The sequence below is a fragment of the Carassius carassius genome, chromosome 34, assembly GCF_963082965.1.
Source record: "Carassius carassius chromosome 34, fCarCar2.1, whole genome shotgun sequence".
In the NCBI taxonomy this organism is placed as follows: domain Eukaryota; kingdom Metazoa; phylum Chordata; class Actinopteri; order Cypriniformes; family Cyprinidae; genus Carassius; species Carassius carassius.
In genome coordinates, this window is record NC_081788.1 from 2,228,431 (window position 1) to 2,248,867 (window position 20,437).

Consider the following 20,437-nt stretch of genomic DNA (forward strand, 5'->3'; position numbering starts at 1 on the left):
TATGCATCAAACTAAAATTAATGTAAAGACACAAAGCACTGCCATCAAGCTAGCACTTTTAAACATTCGTTCACTAAAAATAAATCATTTCTAATCAATGATTTTTTAACCACAAACAATCTGGATTTTATGTTTATAAATGAAACATAGCTAGAAGACAGCTGCAGTGCAACAATCCTAAATGAAGCAGCCCCTCCTAACTTTACTTTCATGAGTGTCTGCAGGACTGTTAGGAGAGGTGGAGGTGTAGCTGCTTTATTTAAAGATGTCTATCAATGCAAGCAAGTGTCATTTGGTCAGTACCTGTCTTTTGAATATCTGGGGATTGTGCTGAAAGGTGCTCCACGCATTCTGTTTATTATTATTTACAGGCCTCCAAAACATTCTCCAGCCTTTGTTGAAGAGGTCACAGAAATGTTATCAATGATTTCCTCAGAGTTTGACTGTTTTGCTATTGCAGGGGATTTTAATATTCACATAGATAATGCAGAAAACAAAACTACAAAAGAAATGATAATGTTCTAAACACTTTTGACCTGATTCAGCATGTGCATGGACCCACCCACAAAGGTGGACACACTCTGGATCTAATCATCAGTAGGGGTCTAAACATTTCATCCATAATTATTAAGGACGTAGCAGTCTATGATCACTTCTGTATTTTCTTTGATATATTGATCTCTGCTACCACTGAATCTAGATCTGTCTCTGTCAGAAGGAGAACACAAGTGAACTATTTATGGAGGCTATATCTTTAACACCAAGCATTTCTGCAGACTCTGTTGATATTCTCCTCTGTTGATATTCTCTTGATATTGCTTCAAAGTTAAGAATGTTTTTGATGATATTGCTCCAATAATAGTCAGTAAGAAAACAAACAGACCGAAATCAGTTTGGAGAAGATCAACAGCAGTTCAGACTATGAAAAGACAATGCAGAAAAGCCGAGTGGATGTGGCGGAAGACGAAACTTGAAATTCACTATAGCATCTATAAAGAAAGCCTTTATGCTTTTAATGTGAAACTAGCCACAGCTAGACAGAATTTCTTCTTAGACCTTATAAACAGTAACTTAAACAACACGCATACTCTTTTTGCCACTGTTGAGAGACAAAAGACATTGTTGAGAGACATTGTCCCCAAATCAGATTCCCAGTCAAATGCTCTCAAACAGCAAATGCAATGAGTTTGCTTCCTTCTTTTCTGAGAAGATCATCAATATCAGGAAGGCGATTAGGACATCAAGTAATGCAGAGGTCAGACAGCTTAGGCCACAATATCAAAAATATGCTATGTCTATTTTTGAAGCAATTGATAGCAACATTCTTGAAGACAGTGCAGCACCTAAAATCGTCAACCTGCTATCTTGACACACTTCCCACATCTTTTTTCAAAAGTGTGCTTAACTGCTTAGAAGCAGATCTTTTAGAAGTGGTGAACACCTCTCTTCTTTCTGGGACATTTCCAAACTCCCTAAAAACTGCAGTTGTTAAGCCCCTCCTGAAAAAGAGCAATCTTGATAACACCATTTTGAGCAATTTTAGACCAATATATAATCTTCCTTTTATAGGCAAAATGATAGAAAAGTTAGTTTTTAATCAGCTGAACAAATACTTAAACTCAAATGGATACCTGGACAATTTTCAATCTGGTTTTCGACCGCATCACAGCACAGAGACAGCACTCATTAAGATAAGAAATTATATTCGCTTAAATTGTGACTGGCAAAATATCAGTGCTGGTATTGCTAGATCTCAGTGCTGTGTTTGACACTGTCGATCATAACATAATTCAACAGAGACTGGAAAACTGGGTCTGGCTTTCTGGGATGGTACTCAAATGGTTCAGGTCATACTTAGAAGGGAGAGGCTATTATGTAAGTCTAGGAGAGCATAAGTCTAAGTGGACGTCCATGACATGCGGAGTCCCACAAGGCTCAATTCTTGCATCGCTCTTGTTTAGCCTGTATATGCTTCCACTAAGTCAAATAATGAGAAAGAACCAAATTGCCTATCACAGCTATGCTGATGATACCCAGATTTACCTAACCTTATCTCCAAATGACTACAGCCCAATTGACTCCCTCTGCCAATGCATTGATGCATCGTCAACTCCTCCCAAACGTCATTGCATTTGGTAACAAAGATGAAGTTTTCAAGGTGAATGCATACCTTGACTCTAGGGGTCAAACAACTAAAAATCAAGTCAGGAATCTTGGTGTGATTCTAGAGACAGACCTTAGTTTCAGTAGTCATGTCAAAGCAGTAACTAAATCAGCATACTATCATTTAAAAAACATTGCAAGAATTAGATGTTTTGTTTCCAGCCAAGACTTGGAGAAACTTGTTCATGCCTTTATCACCAGCAGGGTGGACTATTGTAATGGGCTCCTCACCGGCCTTCCCAAAAAGACCATTAGACAGCTGCAGCTCATCCAGAACGCTGCTGCCAGGATTCTGACTAGAACCACAAAATATGAGCATATCACGTCAGTCCTCAGGTCCTTACACTGGCTCCCAGTTACATTTAGGAATGATTTTAAAGTACTTTTACTCGTATATAAGTCACTAAATGACCTAGGACCAAAATATATTGCAGATATGCTCACTGAATATAAGCCTAACAGAGCACTCAGATCACTAGGATCGAGTCAGTTAGAAATACCAAGGGTTCACATAAAACCAGGGGAGTCCACCTTTAGTTACTATGCCGCCCGCAGTTGGAATCAGCTTCCAGAAGAGATCAGATATGCTAAAACACTAGTCACATTTAAATCTAGACTTAAAACTCATCTGTTTAGCTGTACATTTATTGAATGAGTACAGTGCAATGTCCGAACTGATTGCACTATATTTTCACTGGGTTTTTTTATGTAAAGTCCTTTTTAAAATTCTGTTTTTAAATTAAGCTAGATGCCAAGGACCTACACATGAAGATCAGGACATTTTTCAAAAGTTTTCCCTGTCTGCATATATGCTTATATATATATATATATATATATATATATATATATATATATATATATATATATATATATAAAACCGTGCCAGACATCATTCACGTTTTTTTTTTTTTGCAATGATGGAGGAGAAACTTGTGGTGGCTGATGCAAGTTACCCGGAGCAGTATTTCTTTTAAAGCTTCTGCAAATATGTCAGTTTACTTAACAGCAAACCAAAGATTTTAGAGCGCTCACACTCTAAGAGGGCAGAATAGTGAATTGGTGGCAGATTTAGTGAATTAGGGGACCCAGGCAAAATATAGGAACATTTATACATTTTTGCACATTCTCTTAGATCAACCTTGAGGTTCCTTTTTGTATTGATGCTTGCTGCTGCAAAATGGTGTCCCATAGTTGTCTCCAATGTTTCTAAATTTTTCATGTACATGTTAAATGGCTTTACATATATTAAGAGCATGCTCACAAAACAGCATTGGATGTAGTAGTTTAGAGCTCAAATATAGGCCCTAGCCTGCCCCCCCCCCCCCGCCCCACACACACAAAAAGCTTAAACTACTGTTTCATAGTTTAATAGTTCAGTTTTGTTTGTAATGGAAAAGTGATTATATTTTATTTTGCTCATAAAGGTAAGAGTAATAACTCATTCTAAACTGTATATGGGCTAGTTTTATTTGTGTGCACTCACAATATCAAAAAAATTGAGTGCTTTTATAAAATGAAAGAAAACTTTCTGCCGTCTGGGGCTTGAACAGGAGTGCTTCACAATGATGAACCTAAACTCAGTGAATTGCCTCACAGACCTCATAAAAAAAAAAAAAAAAAAAAAAAAAAAAAATATATATATATATATATATATATATATATATATATATATATATATATATATATATATATATATATAAAGCTTTAAATTACTAGCATACTATAAAACAAAATAATTCAAATTGAAAATAGAAACTCTTTCATTATGTAATCCGTGCATTTCTCTTTAAAGGCACGTCCAATAAGGAAATGGTGAGTAATTTTTTCCATCACCATAATTGATGGATATCTAAAATAAGGAAAAGCATGAAACAGGCCCCATTATAATTTGCATCTTATTTTATAATTTATTTATAATTTATTAATATTATTTTATAATATTTTAAGATAATACATCTTAAAATATGTGAACCTCATGTATAGCACCATCCTGCTCAACATAGAAAGGGACATATATCCTAAGGACAGGGATGTTCCATACTCGCCATTATTGCAGGAGCTCAGGTGGTAAGTTTGGGTTGTCCAAACCCACTGTTTATTCTATAGCTGCCTAAAAATTACATTTGCATAGGTGGTGAGAAGGCAAGACCAGTCACAGAAGGTTGTATTGAGCTAGGACCTTGTACATAGATATGTTTATCACAAATGTGTTAGTTTGGGTTTCAAATTAAGTAGTCTAACACAACTCAATTATTAGTGTTTTTTTTATTATAAAACTCATTATAGAACTGCTTGGATTTAAGTAATCTGATTGATTGCCACATTTGAACTCATTTCTCAAAAAATCTGCATGTTGATTTGCATGCATCAGGATTATAATTAGTTACAGATATGATTAATTTTATTTGAGGCATTTGATAGTGAGGTGAGGCTGCTGGGGAGGCAAGAAGGATTTGGTTATGTGCCAGCAATCTGATCAGTGCACAGGTTTGGGATCAGTAAGAGTCTTGGCGTGAATGAAGAATCTGACTGAGGAATAGGATAAGAGGATGAGCTGAGATTCTGCTTTCTGCTTTTGCCTGCTGGGATAGAGGGATGTTAACCAGTGTCCAGTTCTGAGGATTATGGGAATTTTTATAAACAAAGTACAGGGCAAAAGTGGTCTAAGATAATACCAGTAATGCATTCAATTGAGTATGTTGTTTTGCATGCATGCAGTAGCTAACAGCACTGATTTCAGTTAGCAGATGATAAAATGGGTAAAAAAAAATCCTGCACTGAAAGATGGACCTGAGGGTATATCAGAAACATCCCAACTCAGAACTCTATCCTACAGTATGTTTAGTAACCATGGTAATTTCAACTTTTTCAAATCTTAATTTAAGAATAATTGTTGAGGTTGTTGAACTTTCTGTAATGCAAAGCCATATCTAGAGACCAGAATATCAAAGGCTCAATGTATGATGCAAATAATCAAATATATACATATTAAAAAAAGACAGCAAACACTGAGGTCTTACAGTTTGGTCACCCAATTTAATCAAGTCAAGTCACCTTTATTTATATAGCGCTTTAAACAAAATACATTGTGTCAAAGCAACTGAACAACATTCATTAGCAAAACAGTGTGTCAATAATGCAAAATGACAGTTAAAGGCAGTTCATCATTGAATTCAGTTATGTCATCTCTGTTCAGTTAAATAGTGTCTGTGCATTTATTTGCAATCAAGTCAACGATATCGCTGTAGATGAAGTGACCCCAACTAAGCAAGCCAGAGGCGACAGCGGCAAGGAACCGAAACTCCATCGGTGACAGAATGGAGAAAAAAACCTTGGGAGAAACCAGGCTCAGTTGGGGGGCCAGTTCTCCTCTGACCAGACGAAACCAGTAGTTCAATTCCAGGCTGCAGCAAAGTCAGATTGTGCAGAAGAATCATCTGTTTCCTGTGGTCTTGGCCTGATGTTCATCTGAGACAAGGTCTATTCCAGAGTTTAGGCGCCAAATAGGAAAAGAATCTGCCGTCCGCAGTTGATTTTGATATTCTAGGTATTATCAAATTGCCTGAGTTTTGAGAACGTAGCGGACGTAGAGGATTATAATGTAAAAGGAGCTCATTCAAATACTGAGGTGCTAAATCATTCAGGGCTTTATAAGTAATAAGCAATATTTTAAAATCTATACGATGCTTGATAGGGAGCCAGTGCAGTGTTGACAGGACCAGGCTAATATGGTCTTACTTCCTGGTTCTAGTAAGAACTCTTGCTGCTGCATTTTGGACTAGCTGTAGTTTGTTTACTAAGCGTGCAGAAAAACCACCCAATAAAGCATTACAATAATCTAACCTTGAGGTCATAAATGCATGGATTAACATTCCTGCATTTGACATAGAGATCATAGGCCGTAATTTAGATATATTTTTGAGATGGAAAAATGCATTTTTACAAATGCTAGAAACATGGCTTTCTAAGGAAAGATTGCGATCAAATAGCACACCTAGGTTCCTAACTGATGACGAAGAATTGACAGAGCAACCATCAAGTCTTAGACAGTGTTCTAGGTTATTACATGCAGAGTTTTTAGGTCTTATAATTAACACTTCTGTTTTTTTCAGAATTTAGCAGTAAGAAATTACTCGTCATCCAGTTTTTTATATCGACTATGCATTCCATTAGTTTTTCAAATTGGTGTGTTTCACCGGGCCGCGAAGAAATATAGAGCTGAGTATCATCAGCATAACAGTGAAAGCTAACACCATATTTCCTGATTATATCTCCCAAGGGTAACATATAAAGCGTGAAGAGTAGCGGCCCTAGTACTGTGCCTTGAGGTACTCCATACTGCACTTGTGATCGATATGATACATCTTCATTCACTGCTACGAACTGATGGCAGTCATATAAGTACGATTTAAACCATGCTAATGCACTTCCATTAATGCCAACAAAGTGTTCAAGTCTATGCAAAAGAATATTGTGGTCAATTGTGTCCAATGCAGCACTAAGATCCAATAAAACTAATAGATAGATACAACCATGATCAGATGATAAGAGCAGGTCTCAGTACTATGATACGGTCTAAATCCTGACTGGAAATCCTCAAATATACCATTTTTCTCTAAGAAGGAATATAATTGTGAGGATACCACCTTTTCTAGTATCTTGGACAGAAAAGGGAGATTCGAGATTGGTCTATAATTAACTAGTTCTTTGGGGTCAAGTTGTTTTTTGATGAGAGGCTTAATAACATCCAGTTTGAAGGTTTTGGGGACATATCCTACTGACAATGAGGAATTAATAATAGTCAGAAGAGGATCTATGACTTCTGGAAGCACCTCTTTTAGGAGCTTAGATGGTATAGGGTCTAACATACATGTTCAAGATTCAAGATTTTTATTTGTCACATACAAAATTATATATAGCATATATAACCAGCAGTGAAATGTGAGTGTTGGTTTTTGTTGTTGGTTTAGATGATTTAACAAGTTTATACAATTGTGGAACTGTTCCTCAGGGGGTCTATAGTGCACTGTCTGATGCGAAACTGTAGCTGTTCATAAAGTCATTACTGCTGTGATTTTGGGAAATGTCAACACTTGTTGAGGCTTTATTTTTCGTTAATTTAGCCACTGTGTTGAATAAATACCTGGGGTTATGTTTGTTTTCTTCCAAAAGAGAAGAAAGTAATAAAATCTAGCAGTTTTTAATGCTTTTCTGTAGGATAGGTTACTTTCCCGCCAAGCAATATGAAATACCACTAGTTTTGTTTTCCTCCAGCTGCGCTCCATTTTTCGGGGTTTTCTCTTTAGGGTGAGAGTATGCTCATTATACCATGGTGTCATACTGGTTTCCTTAACCTTCCTTAAGCGTAAAGGAGCAACTGTATTTAAAAGTTTAGAAAAGAGAGAGTCCATAGTTTCTGTTACATCATCAAGTTGTTCTGAGGTTTTGGATATGCTAAGGAATTTGGATACATCAGGAAGATAACTTAAAAAGCAGTCTTTTGTGGTAATCAACAATATCTGATTATTTATAGAATTATTTTGAATGATTACCTTTTATCTCTCCATCACTTCTATTCCATATTAACATCCTTTACTGAGGGGTTCATAAAACAAAGAAAATGCAAGAAATGGTGGAAAGCCATTTTTTTTTTTTCAGAAAATGAGAGGTTTCATTATTTGAAACATATATGTAATATGTATGTACACAGTGGCGTAAATTTCATCTAACAATTTCTCAAGAGCAATTTTTGAAGTGGACACAAATAATACAGCTACAATTATACTTATGTATACACAGAGGAATGGTTTACTACTATTAGTGCAGCAGGGAGGCCGTGCCAAATTAGTTACCTTCAAGCTGTTGTGGTCGCGCCGTGACAGCGCTCGTGTCCATTGTAGGCATTACTATCCATCACAGTGTTGCCAATTCCACGGGCTGAAGCGATTTTTACCGGGGGACTAGGGCTGGGCGATATATCTAACACACATTTATGTGATATGATCATACACATTTAGTCAAAGGCGCGATAATGAACGCGGTATTGCATAGCTTGTCAGTGATCTACGGCTCTGTCTATTAAACGCCGCTCCATTTGAAAGCAGGTGATGGCGATTTAGCGCTAATCACGGAACCAGATTTACTGACTAAATGTGCATGATCATATGATTAGATATATCGCCCAGCCCTATGGGGGACCCCCCTCAAAACTCGATAGTTTGGGCTAGTTTTGAGTAACAATTGGGTGGGTTTTGTTATGAAAACCTGGCAACCCTTTCCCTCAAGCAGGTACATTGTTATTGCTAACATAGCGGACTCATCAATTGGCATCAGCCGTATTACACACAAACTGTGTGTGTCCCTACCCCAGTATCTTTTTCCTTATAAAAATAAAAATTAGAGTTGTTGTTCAATGAAATGTAGTGTGAGCAACAAAATGTTGTGCATGCTAACTTTCAGAAACATCCACCTGCTAACACACACAGGTTTTCAGTTTTTTGTGGGGACATTCCATTTGTAATGATTTTTATACTATACAAATAGTTTTTTTCTATCCCCTTACCCTAAACCCACCCCTCACACTAAACTTTCTGCTATTAGATTCTTCTATTTTAGAATCATACATTCTATATTATTTATAAGCAGAGCTGGGTAATAACTGATTACATGTAATCTGTATTACGTAATCAGTTGTCAAAAATTACATACTTGTAAAATACTCATAATCAGACTACAGTAACTTGTTATGGATTATATTATTACATATTATTTACTCAATGGCAATAAATTATTCATAATTTCTTGATTCTCCCTAATTTATCTTTTTCATGTTTTAAATCGTACATTCTTAAAAAAAAAAAAAAAAAAAAAAAAAAGACAGAAAAAAAGAGAGCCCAGTTTTGTGGACCTTCACACATAGACTAGTCATTAGTCAGGTGGCTACACAGCATTTCACCACTGGATTAACAAAAACCATTTCAGGTTTAAGAAGTGTAACATTGCATCAACTACTGATGAACACATTCATTTTTATATGAATTATCATTTAGTAGGTTATTTAACCATGTATAACTAAGGATTTGAAAAGCTTTTGTCTTTCAAAATGAAACAGAACTAAATTATTAATAATACATTATCTCAGGAGTTGCTGTATGGAGCAATACGAGGGTGAATAAACAATGTTCATTTTTGGCTGAGCTGTTCCTTTAAGCCCTTTTGTAGCCGTAGACTTTGAAGAACTGCTTTTCTGAGTTAATGGAATCAGTTGGAGTGGCACTCTTGAATTGGCTTGGCACAGCATTGTGGAACAGCTTTGCAGGACGCCACACAACCCATCTGTCGATGGAACAAACACTCCTAACAGGGACCTGATTGGATCTTGCTTGTGAATACATACGGACACATCCTCTGCTCTAAAAAGCTATTATTAGCTGCATACCCTTATATTACTCCAGTAAAACTGAAAGTACTGCTTTTCAATTTTTACTTTAGTTAAAGTGCAAAAATACTTGATTTTAAATGCATGTACATATTAACAGTATAAAGTAAAGATCTTTTTTATTTTTTATACAATTTTATATATTCGATCTTACAATTCAAAATATATTAGGGGTGGGAGAGGAGCTTATTTAACATTACTTTGAATTATTATTAACTATCAATATGCCAGCATGAGTCAATAAGGAAGATATTTAATGTATTGATCTACAACAACAACAAAAAATCAGATTTATGGTGGGACCTCTCTCTGACTGCCACAGCGGAGAAAGGTTTTCTACATTTTAATTTAATCTTTGTTGGACAAACAGCCTAGAACAACTGCCAGACACCTCTTAGAGAGAGGATGAAGAAACCAGTACCAGATCTTGAAAGGAAAGGACTTTCGTATTGGTCTACATGCTGTTTCATAGAAACTAACTGCCTTACACCCATCTTCAAAATCATTCTAAAGGTTTAAGCCAGTGTTTTTTTTTTCTCCATCATGGTTTGGAGAAGGAGTGGACCACACTGTTTGTGCCACCTCTGATGTCAAAAGCCAATCACAGCAGTGGAATGAAAAAAAAAGTGTAATCTCCTCATTATTGGAAAGTGATAAATGTACCCATCCATTAGCCATTTCTTGTTCTTAGTCTTCAGCCTGTGAGGAAAGAGACATTAACAGACATTTTGAGCCTTCACCTTGTGAGTCAAAAACAAATGTTGCATGTCCTGAGTCTCCATGCCAGAGAGGCAAAAGTCAATACTGACGCATCTGCAACAATGTTAACCATGTATTAAGGTTTTTCACTTTATTAGTTTCAGAAAAACAGTTCTTTTCATCTACTGTACATTTCTTTATCCATTCATTTTATTAATTTAGTAGTTTTTGCTTTGTTAATAAAATGTATAGAATTTTTTTGTTATTATTATTTACTTAAAGGGGTCATATGATCCTTTTTTTAAACATCATTATTTTGTGTATTTGGTGTAACAGAATATGCTGACATGCTTTAATGTTCAAAAAACACATTCTTTTAAAAATGCTGTACATTATTGAAGGTTCTCTATGCCTCGGCTCTCTCAAACGCATCGCTTTTCTACAAAGTCCCTCCTTCTGACAAGCACAGTCTGCTCTGATTAGCCAACTGAACCACACACACACACAAACACACACATGGTGCGCAAATTAACACCCCTTTCAAATAATCGCGAGTTTCATCTTTCAAAATAAAAGTAAACACAGTTAAAATTGTCCTTAGTTTTACCATCATTTCTAGCCCGAAAGTGGAACAGAATGGTGTGACAGTCATGAAGTCAAACAGTGATGAAGCTCATACGTGTTTGCACACACACACACACACACACACACACACACACACACACACACACACACACACACACACAATGCACAAAGCTCCACATTTGAACATTCAATAGCAAATACTTAAACTAATAACAAAACATACTTCCTGTAGCTGATTCAGAAGCGCCAGATTGTCATCTAGGTTCACGAAACGCTCGTCCATAAAATGCGTTGCTGTTCTGTTGTAAGTAAGATTCCTAAAAGCATCTACTTTCTGAAGGCCAAATAAAGTGCTATTGCTCTCGTCTAGATACACACACATCTCCCTGACATGACTGCTTAAACACTAACTGTGTTACTGAAACCACACCTTCTTTCATTGCGTCAATATTTGGGTGGCATTACACATATATTTCCACATAGTGACGTAGACATGTGGGGCGTGTGAGAATGAGCCGTTTTAGGAGGCTGTGGCAGTCTTAACTTTGGTAAAGAATATCTCTTTGGATTTGAGACTTTAATCTTTGCAATTTTACAGATCTTCTTTATGCACCAAGAGCTTGTAACACTTCAAAGAGAACGGAAACATTTTAATTGCACCATATGACCCCTAATAGTCTATGTATGACACTTAATACCAATAGTCTATGATTCTTTTTTACTGTTAAGGTCTCCTAAGCTGGTGGCCCAAGGTAAAAGAAGGATGGAGTCATCTAAGGCCCCTTTACACTAGTGTGTTTTAGTTTTAAAACGCATTACTTTTGCAACAAATCATTTATCGTTTACAGTACTCCAGCGTTTTTCATGTTCGAAAATGGAGACTTTTGAAAACGCTGCTGACCTGTTTAAGTTTGAAAACTCCAGGGTTTATGGACTTTTTATTAAAAGATTTTGTGTATTTGAATGCATAATGGATTGTAAATATGAATGTTTTGGTAATTAATTACACATATTTCATATGGTCTCACAGTTATTATAAGTGCACAGAACTGCATGTATAATAATTATTAAAGAATTGTAGTTTAGCATGCCAAAAAAAAAAAAAAAAGTATATGAGGAAAAATGTGAATATTTGTCATAAAATTGTATCACTGGTCGTAAGAACCACCTTCATTCTTTGTAAGCTACACACACACATATTTGTCTCTATAGATATGCTTACTTATAAACATACGTGAGAGCTTTGTTGTGTCAAATCAGCAGCACTGGGGAAACACAGTAAATTAAATTAACACTAAATTTTTAGTCCTAAAACTCATTTGCATAGATGCTTGGGAAACTGTCGGTGTGTGTGTGTGTGTATCTCTCAGCGGGGGAGTGTTAACAGCTGCAGCGACTTAATGTAACAGACTAATTATGAAAAATACTTCTACAGTATTTATTAATTTTGGTTGATTTCAACATTTATATTTAAAACTTAATAAATCATGAATTATTATGAAAAAAATATAGCTTATTTTTAGTTTATGTAAGCAATTGTACTAACTAAGGTTAACAAACAAAAATGGAGTGACTTGAGAGAAATGAAATTATAAATAAAAGTTGCCTATACTATTTTTATATATCTTGAATCACTTGCACCATTTTCATTGAATTCAGTGATGTCATCATCTAGCTCAGTTCAGTTTTAATAGTATCTGTGAAATCAAGTCAATGATATCACTGGAAATGAAGTGTTCCTATCTAAGCAAGCCAGAGGCGACAGCGGCAAGGAACCGAAACTCCATCGGTGACAGAATGGAGAAAAAAACCTTGGGAGAAACCAGGCTCAGTTGGGGGTCAGTTCTCCTCTGGCTCCTCTTCTGGATCGATGGATAGACTAAATTGCAGTGTTTGTCTTTTTACTAGGCTGATGCAAGACAAATGGTGAACATAAATCAGTCTCATGAAATAATATAGAATAATAGAGATAATGTACAGTCATCCAGACATTATCACAAATTATTAAAGTCAAGTCAAGTCACCTTTATTTATATAGCGCTTTAAACAAAATACATTGCGTCAAAGCAACTGAACAACATTCATTAGGAAAACAGTGTCAATAATGCAAGAATGATAGTTAAAGGCAGTTCATCATTGAATTCAGTGATGTCATCTCTGTTCAGTTTAAATAGTGTCTGTGCATTTATTTGCAATCAAGTCAACGATATCGCTGTAGATGAAGTGTCCCCAACTAAGCAAGCCAGAGGCGACAGCGGCAAGGAACCGAAACTCCATCGGTGACAGAATGGAGAAAACAAATCTTGGGAGAAACCAGGCTCAGTTGGGGGGCCAGTTCTCCGCTGACCAGACGAAACCAGTAGTTCAATTCCAGGCTGCAGCAAAGTCAGATTGTGCAGAAGAAAAGGATAATTAAAAGGATAGTTCTGTTCCTTGATTATGATTATGGCTGAGCCACATTCAAAGCTGTTGTAAATTACTCTAGAAACACACACCCGTGACCTCAATTCATCAGTATTACTGCGCCACTGCATCAGTGTGTTGCTTGGCAATCAGTTTTACTGCATTGAAAAAAATATTTTATAATGTCATATTTTGCTGTAAATTTTAACTTAAAGGGTACTAAGTAAGTACTAATAATTTTATAAAAGCAATAAGCCCTGTTTTATAAAAGCACTGGGGATTTAGTAATCTATAGCTAACACTCTTCAGCGAGATTCTGGATCCCAAACAACCTTTCATAATTTTTAATTGGCAAAAATTACAGGCTGACTGCACATAATCCCTTATTACAGAAAGCTGTGCAACAATAGCCCATAATAATGGCCCACAAAAGGCTCCAGTGAGAATGAGCCATGTGAACAGCATTACATAAGGAGTCAAGACAGATCTGTGGGTTTTGGATCACAAAAAGAGAGAGAAAGAGAGAGATAAGTGCGTACACTGTTAATGCTGTTCTAATCTGCATTTTAATGTTTTTGAGAGAAAATTAATGCGATTTCACTTCCTCCACTGCAGCACGCCAGGCCCACAAGATGTTCTATTAACTTCTATTATATTCTGGCTTCATCTGACCTCAAATCAGACAAGATATCAGTATGCGGTTCTGTCAGATGAAAACTGTGGGCGAGGAAAAGGGCACCACACACACGCTTCTCAGCCTCGCTCTCAGGAGGCTATACAGCACTGCAGCACACAGCATTACAGTCCAGGTTTAAAAATATCTCAGCAGCCTCATTCAAATTCATCTCCAACCAAATGTCCACATGCTTCTCTCAGGAGCTTTTATTGATGGTTCAATGTTGTGAGATGTTCCTGTGATAAGTTACATTTTTCAAGGAAGCGAACCATTTTTCACAACCATTATGTTTTGTGTTATTTTTTGTTTGTTCATTTTTGTAACTTTCTCTGAGTAAATCCCTTAATCCATCCTTAATCCATCCTAGTAGTGATTGCAACAAACATCATTTCCTGGCGCATGAAGCATTTTGTGGTAATCAGAACTTTTAAATTAAACAGTATTGGTTTTTATATCGATTTTACATGTTAATTTGGTGCAATTATGGAAAAACAAATTCTGTGTTAAAATAATTAAGGAGTTCAATGCATTCTGTCCCAGCACAGACCTGTACATCATCTCACACTGCCACAATTACTTGCCAATTGAATTAATAAGTTGCAAATTGGTCTTCCAGCTGCTCCTTATACTGTGTGTACATTTAACTTTTCGGGCCTCTTATTGCTACCTGTGCCAACTTTTTTGGAATCTGCAGCTCTCATGAAATCCAAAATGAGCCAATATTTGGCATGACATTTCAAAATGTCTCACAACATTTGATATGTTATCTATATTCTATTGTGAACAAAATATAAGTTTATGATATTTGTAAATTATTCCATTCCTTTTTTACTCACAATTTGTACAGTGTCCAAACTTTTTTGGAATCAGTTTGTATATATTTGTGTGTGTGTCTGTGTGTTTTGTATAAGTTATGAAGACTGAGTAAACATAAAGCTCAGTATTCCTGTACTCTCTCTCTCTCTCTCTCTCTCTCTCCTCTCTTGGCTAATACAAACTCTCAGAAAAACAATTTAAACACTTGGCCTGTTTTGTAGATACAGCTGACTGATTTTGGCAAGTTCTTAATCAGATGGGAAGCATAAAAAACATTTATCATAGCACATAGGGTTTCTTATTGTGCAGTGATTCTGCTAGGTCAGTCATGAAAGTCATTTACTAGAACAATAGCTTATGCAATCACTGTCACTGCATGCAACATTACGTCATTTCAGCCCCAAGTTCAAGGTAGGCTAATTGTACAGTATATAACAGACAACACACCATACACATTAAACAGGACAGAAACAAATCAAACAATAGCCTAATCTAAGCGTAGTGCACTGGTAAACTATTAAACAATGACGAATATATTAATGTGGGTACAATAGGCTTTGTGTTTGATGCCTTCTACAAATCATTACCTCTTCATAGATGCATGTAACAGCATTGCGAACCAGGATGCATTAAATGCGCTGTGGCTGTAGAGATCAACCTACAACTATGCTGTGATTTGTGAAAAATGAATACACTGGCTTTTAAGCCAGGAGCCAAGAGCATTGTTTTATCGTGCATCGAGTGGTTGCATCCTCCACAAGCGGAGGACTTAATGTGAACGGAGAGGAGGGATTTGTAGCTGGTATTTTAGTGTTGGAAAATCTGATTCATTCAAATGAATCGGTTTGTTCGAATGGTTAGTTTTGCTGTATCAGTTCTTTCAAGCCGGCGGTCAAAACTGCTCCCAGTTTGGGAACTGGCGTGGCATTCTTTTGCAGGTACATTGAAATTTGTTTTTAAAGATGTTGTCAAGTACTATGTTTTTCATTATTTTATATAGCCTACAGTATGATGTGTTGTAGATTGGCTGTATTTGGAATAAATGTCTCTGTTCCAGCTTGATTGTATAAATCAAAACGGGAAAAAAATTTAGTGTGGGAGTTGGTTTTGCCTATATTTTTAAATATTGTTAGAATTTTAAATTTTGTTTTCATGGTAAATTGTCCTGTTTTTTATATATATAAAATTATCTTTAATGCATTTGTCCAAATTAAATATTGCACAATTAATCATTTGTGCAAAATATAATATTTTTAGCAATATGCTAAAAATATGCAAAATGCCTGCATGCAAAATTCCACTACATTTGACAAAAACAAAAGCAAGTCATTGAATAAGTAATTTATTAGCCAGTAGGCTACTGCACAATATTCAAACTGTTGTGGTCGCGCCATGACACGTGACTCATGTCCGTAGACATTACTATCCGTCACAGTGTTGTCAAGTCCACGGTTTTCCCTTGGAATTAGGCTTCTTTTTCACTGTTGCAGCAGGTTGAGGCGACCCCAGTAATGTGTATCTTAGCCCCAAAAATTGCCCGGGGGAACCCTCTCGACACATGGTTAGTTTGGGCTAGTTTTGAGTAGCAATTGGGCGGGTTTTGTTGTGATCACTTGGTAACCCTTTGCATCAAGCAGGTAACATTATTATTACTAACATAGTGGACTCATCGAAAAATACACTGGCATCATGTATTAAAGATAAAATAATCACTTTATCTGATGTTTAATGGAATAAAATGGCCAACAGCCTTACTTACTGGAGTTCCATAGTCTCTCTCAAGGACTTGTGTTTTTTTCTTTTTCTCAAGGACTTGTGTGTGAAGGTGACAAAAAAGAGGAAAGCAGGCATTTGGACCAAAGCACTGTGAGGCAAGGGATGGGAGACTAAAAATCTTTTTAAACTTAAAACGCTTTTTGCCACGTTTGTGTTGTTTTACTACTTACACAATTATTTAAAGTATAAAACATTGTTATTTACAATAAACAGTGTGGTTTTTAATCATAGTATTAGGGGGGGCAACCCTCAGGTAAGGGGGTTTCTGTACCCACCCCCACCCCCCGAGTTTAAGCCTATGCTCGCAGCTAGTGAAGTGATTCAAGAACGCTTCCTTCGATTCTACAGAGTCATTAAAAAGAACCGGCTCACATAACGATTCGTTCGAGAATCGGACCTCGAGATGGTTCAGGTTTTAGAGAGAGGGAGAGCTATCGCTGAGAGCAAGCGAGATATATGTGCCCTTTTTTCTGCCGTCTGGATAAGGCACTGGCTAAAATATGGATCTTTATACAAATTTTCCTGCGATTCTCTTAAGAGGTTGTGAAAACTATGATATTTAAATCTGTCCGTCTCCTTTCAACCCGAGTCAACCTTACCGTTTTTGCGCATAATGGATGCACGGAGTTTTGCCGTGACGATCTTCTGGTTCGTGCTCTTGAGGGAGAACAGAATGAGCAGGTGAGAATGCGCGTGTCCTTCACACCAGTGTGAGGATCAGGAGAACAGTGCTCCAGACATACACGCATAGCTGAGTACACTGTAGTTTGAATGTCAAAATATTGCTTTATAATATTTATTAAAGAGGCTTTAGCAGTGAATAAATGCATCTTATTTCTGAGCAGAATTTGAGCTGATCTGTGAACATCATCACGAATGCCGTCAAATATGCACATACAGTAGCCGATATCTCATATAGGCTACTCGTTGATGCTTGGATATGGGACAGATTTTCATGTTTGTTTCTTTTGCTTTATATGATACATCGTTGTGGTTATGTATCGCTGGTGGTGGGTAGTTGGATATAAATAATATGCTGTCATTAATATTTCTGTACGTTTCTGCGAGGAGCTCTCTATGCATGTATTCATTTGTATATGGGTCAAAAGGGATTTTCAAGCATCAAAACAATAAAAGTTCAATGCAGCTTTATGTTTTCCCCATACATTAGAATGTGTCCTGATTAATTTTTTATTTTTTTATCTTAGCAAAAAAATAAATAAGTAAAAAAATAAATAAAAGAAGAAAAAAAGAAAAGCTATCATAAATTTTTACCATGATTTAAAGAAGATACTCACTAGAAGGTCATATAAAGTAGACACTTTCCTTTTGCATTTACCGGTAATATGCTTTTATGTATTAAATCACTTTTGTAAATTGAGTCTCATCTCTGACCCATACACACGTCTCTCCCTTTGCTTGTTGTTCAGTTCACACACAGTTCATATCTCTTGTGGATGTGCATCAACACATTAGGGGTTTGCCCCCTTGTGTACAGTATGCTTTTATGTTGTTCTTTTTTGGGATGAATCTCACAGAATCATCACTACTGTAGGTCAAATTTGACCTCAAAAAATTTATATATATAAATAAAAGACAAAAAGACATGCATAATGTTATGAAATGTATTAACACCTATTTAGGACCATCCCAACAAACCAAAGTATGCTGTTGTTTTTTTTTTATTCACATTGTGGAAAGTTTATGATAGTATTTTTGCCTAATGTACTTAATATGAAAAATTGTTTACCCATGAATGAAACTTCTGCCATCATTTCCTCACCCTTAATTTTTGGGTAAGCTATACCTTTAAAATGTGAAAATGTGAATACATTTGTAAGATTTTAATTTAAATTTCAGTGCAATATATATATATATATATATATATATATATATATATATATATATATATATATTAATGAACATTCTCTGTTTTTGTTTTTCTGAGTAGAGCATATTAGGACAGTCATCAATATACAGAGATAAGTTTGTAAGTGGAACTGGACCAGTCTTCTGCCTTGTAAAAGGAAAATAATCAGTTCAATTTATATATAAGCTAAATTTAATTGGCTATTTGGCATATTAAACAACATGGGAAATCACAACGAATGGGATTTGAAAAGACAGCCAGAGAAGTAGAACCTCTCTCTAGGGATGTCCTGATCAGTATTGGGCTCGTTACTGCAAAAATGTTATTTATTACTCATCACTAGTTACTGCTTTTAAAAGTAATATTATTACTTTACTTATTGATATCTGGCAACAGTAATTAGTTACACTTCTAGTTAAATTACTTTTCCTTCATGCCCCACAGAAGTTGTATTTGTATATCTCCCCCATACATACAGTCGGCATCTAGTCATAGTTGGGGGCGGATTCGGCGTGGGGGAAAACACAGCGAACATCGTGTGTATTTGAATGACAAAAATGCACATGTTGAGCGCTTATTCCCAGAGACACGTAGAACAATTCTAGTCTCTTAACTTTAATATTCATATACACTAGTCCATATCGATATTTGATTCATTTTACAGCCATACTGTAGATGTATTCATTCAAAAATAGCCATATCCCGTGATGTTCTGTTTTATATAGCCAGTTGTGACTGTATTCCGTGATTCTATCAGTGTCGCTTCACAAACACAGACGGGTGAATTTATGAATGAAAGTGTAAAAGTTCAGACACAAAACCAAGTTGTTACGTATCCTCACGCTTTTTTAAGTGGGTATACGGAAATCCTTGGTCTTTTCTAGTGGTATCACGTAGACTACACCTCTTAGCAGACGTGTTTTCATGCGAGTTTAGGTTCGACACTAGGCTAACGTTACATAGTTTTGCTTCAGGTAGAATAATTAGGCTAATTTAGTCACCTTTATTTATATAGCGCTTTAAACAAAATACATTGTGTCAAAGCAACTGAACAACATTCATTAGGAAAACAGTGTGTCAATAATGCAAAATGATAGTTAAAGGCAGTTCATCATGGATTCAGTTATGTCATCTCTGTTCAGTTAAATAGTGTCTGTGCATTTATTTTCAATCAAGTCAACGATATCGCTGTAGATGAAGTGTCCCCAACTAAGCAAGCCAGAGGCGACAGCGGCAAGGAACCGAAACTCCATCGGTGACAGAATGGAGAAAAAAACCTTGGGAGAAACCAGGCTCAGTTGGGGGGCCAGTTCTCCTCTGACCAGACGAAACCAGTAGTTCAATTCCAGGCTGCAGCAAAGTCAGATTGTGCGGAAGAATCATCTGTTTCCTGTGGTCTTGTCCTGGTGCTCCTCTGAGACAAGGTCTTTACAGGGGATCTGTATCTGGGGCTCTAGTTGTCCTGGTCTCCGCTGTCTTTCAGGGATGTAGAGGTTCTTTCTAGGTGCTGATCCAGCATCTGGTCTGGATATGTACTGGATCCGGGTGACTGCAGTGACCCTCTGATCTGGACACAGACTGGATCTGGTGGCCACGGTGACCTCGGAACAAGAGAGAAACAGACAAATATTAGCGTAGATGCCATTCTTCTAATGATGTAGCAAGTACATAGAGTTTTATGGGAAGTGTTTCCGGTTCCGGTTTACCTATTTAATGCAGCCTAAAAATCCTTTAACGGATTTGGATAATAAAAGCATATTAGTATGTTATGTGTAAGCCAGGTTAAAGAGATGGGTCTTTAATCTAGATTTAAACTGCAAAAGTGTGTCTGCCTCCCGAACAATGTTAGGTAGGTTATTCCAGAGTTTGGGCGCCAAATAGGAAAAGGATCTGCCGCCCGCAGTTGATTTTGATATTCTAGGTATTATCAAATTGCCTGAGTTTTGAGAACGTAGCAGACGTAGAGGATTATAATGTAAAAGGAGCTCATTCAAATACTGAGGTGCTAAAC

General features: G+C 36.4%; 1 protein-coding gene across 1 annotated transcript in view; it reads left to right on the plus strand.

Moving 5' to 3' along the window:
• The first annotated feature begins 16,938 nt into the window (after positions 1–16,938).
• Positions 16,939–20,437, plus strand: part of LOC132115314 (gamma-aminobutyric acid receptor subunit delta-like) — a 52,403-nt gene continuing 48,904 nt past the window's right edge. Inside the window, exon 1 of the mRNA XM_059523711.1 lies at positions 16,939–17,237. Coding sequence (XP_059379694.1) covers positions 17,170–17,237 — 68 coding nt within the window. The 5' untranslated portion in view covers positions 16,939–17,169. The remainder of the gene's footprint in view (positions 17,238–20,437) is intronic.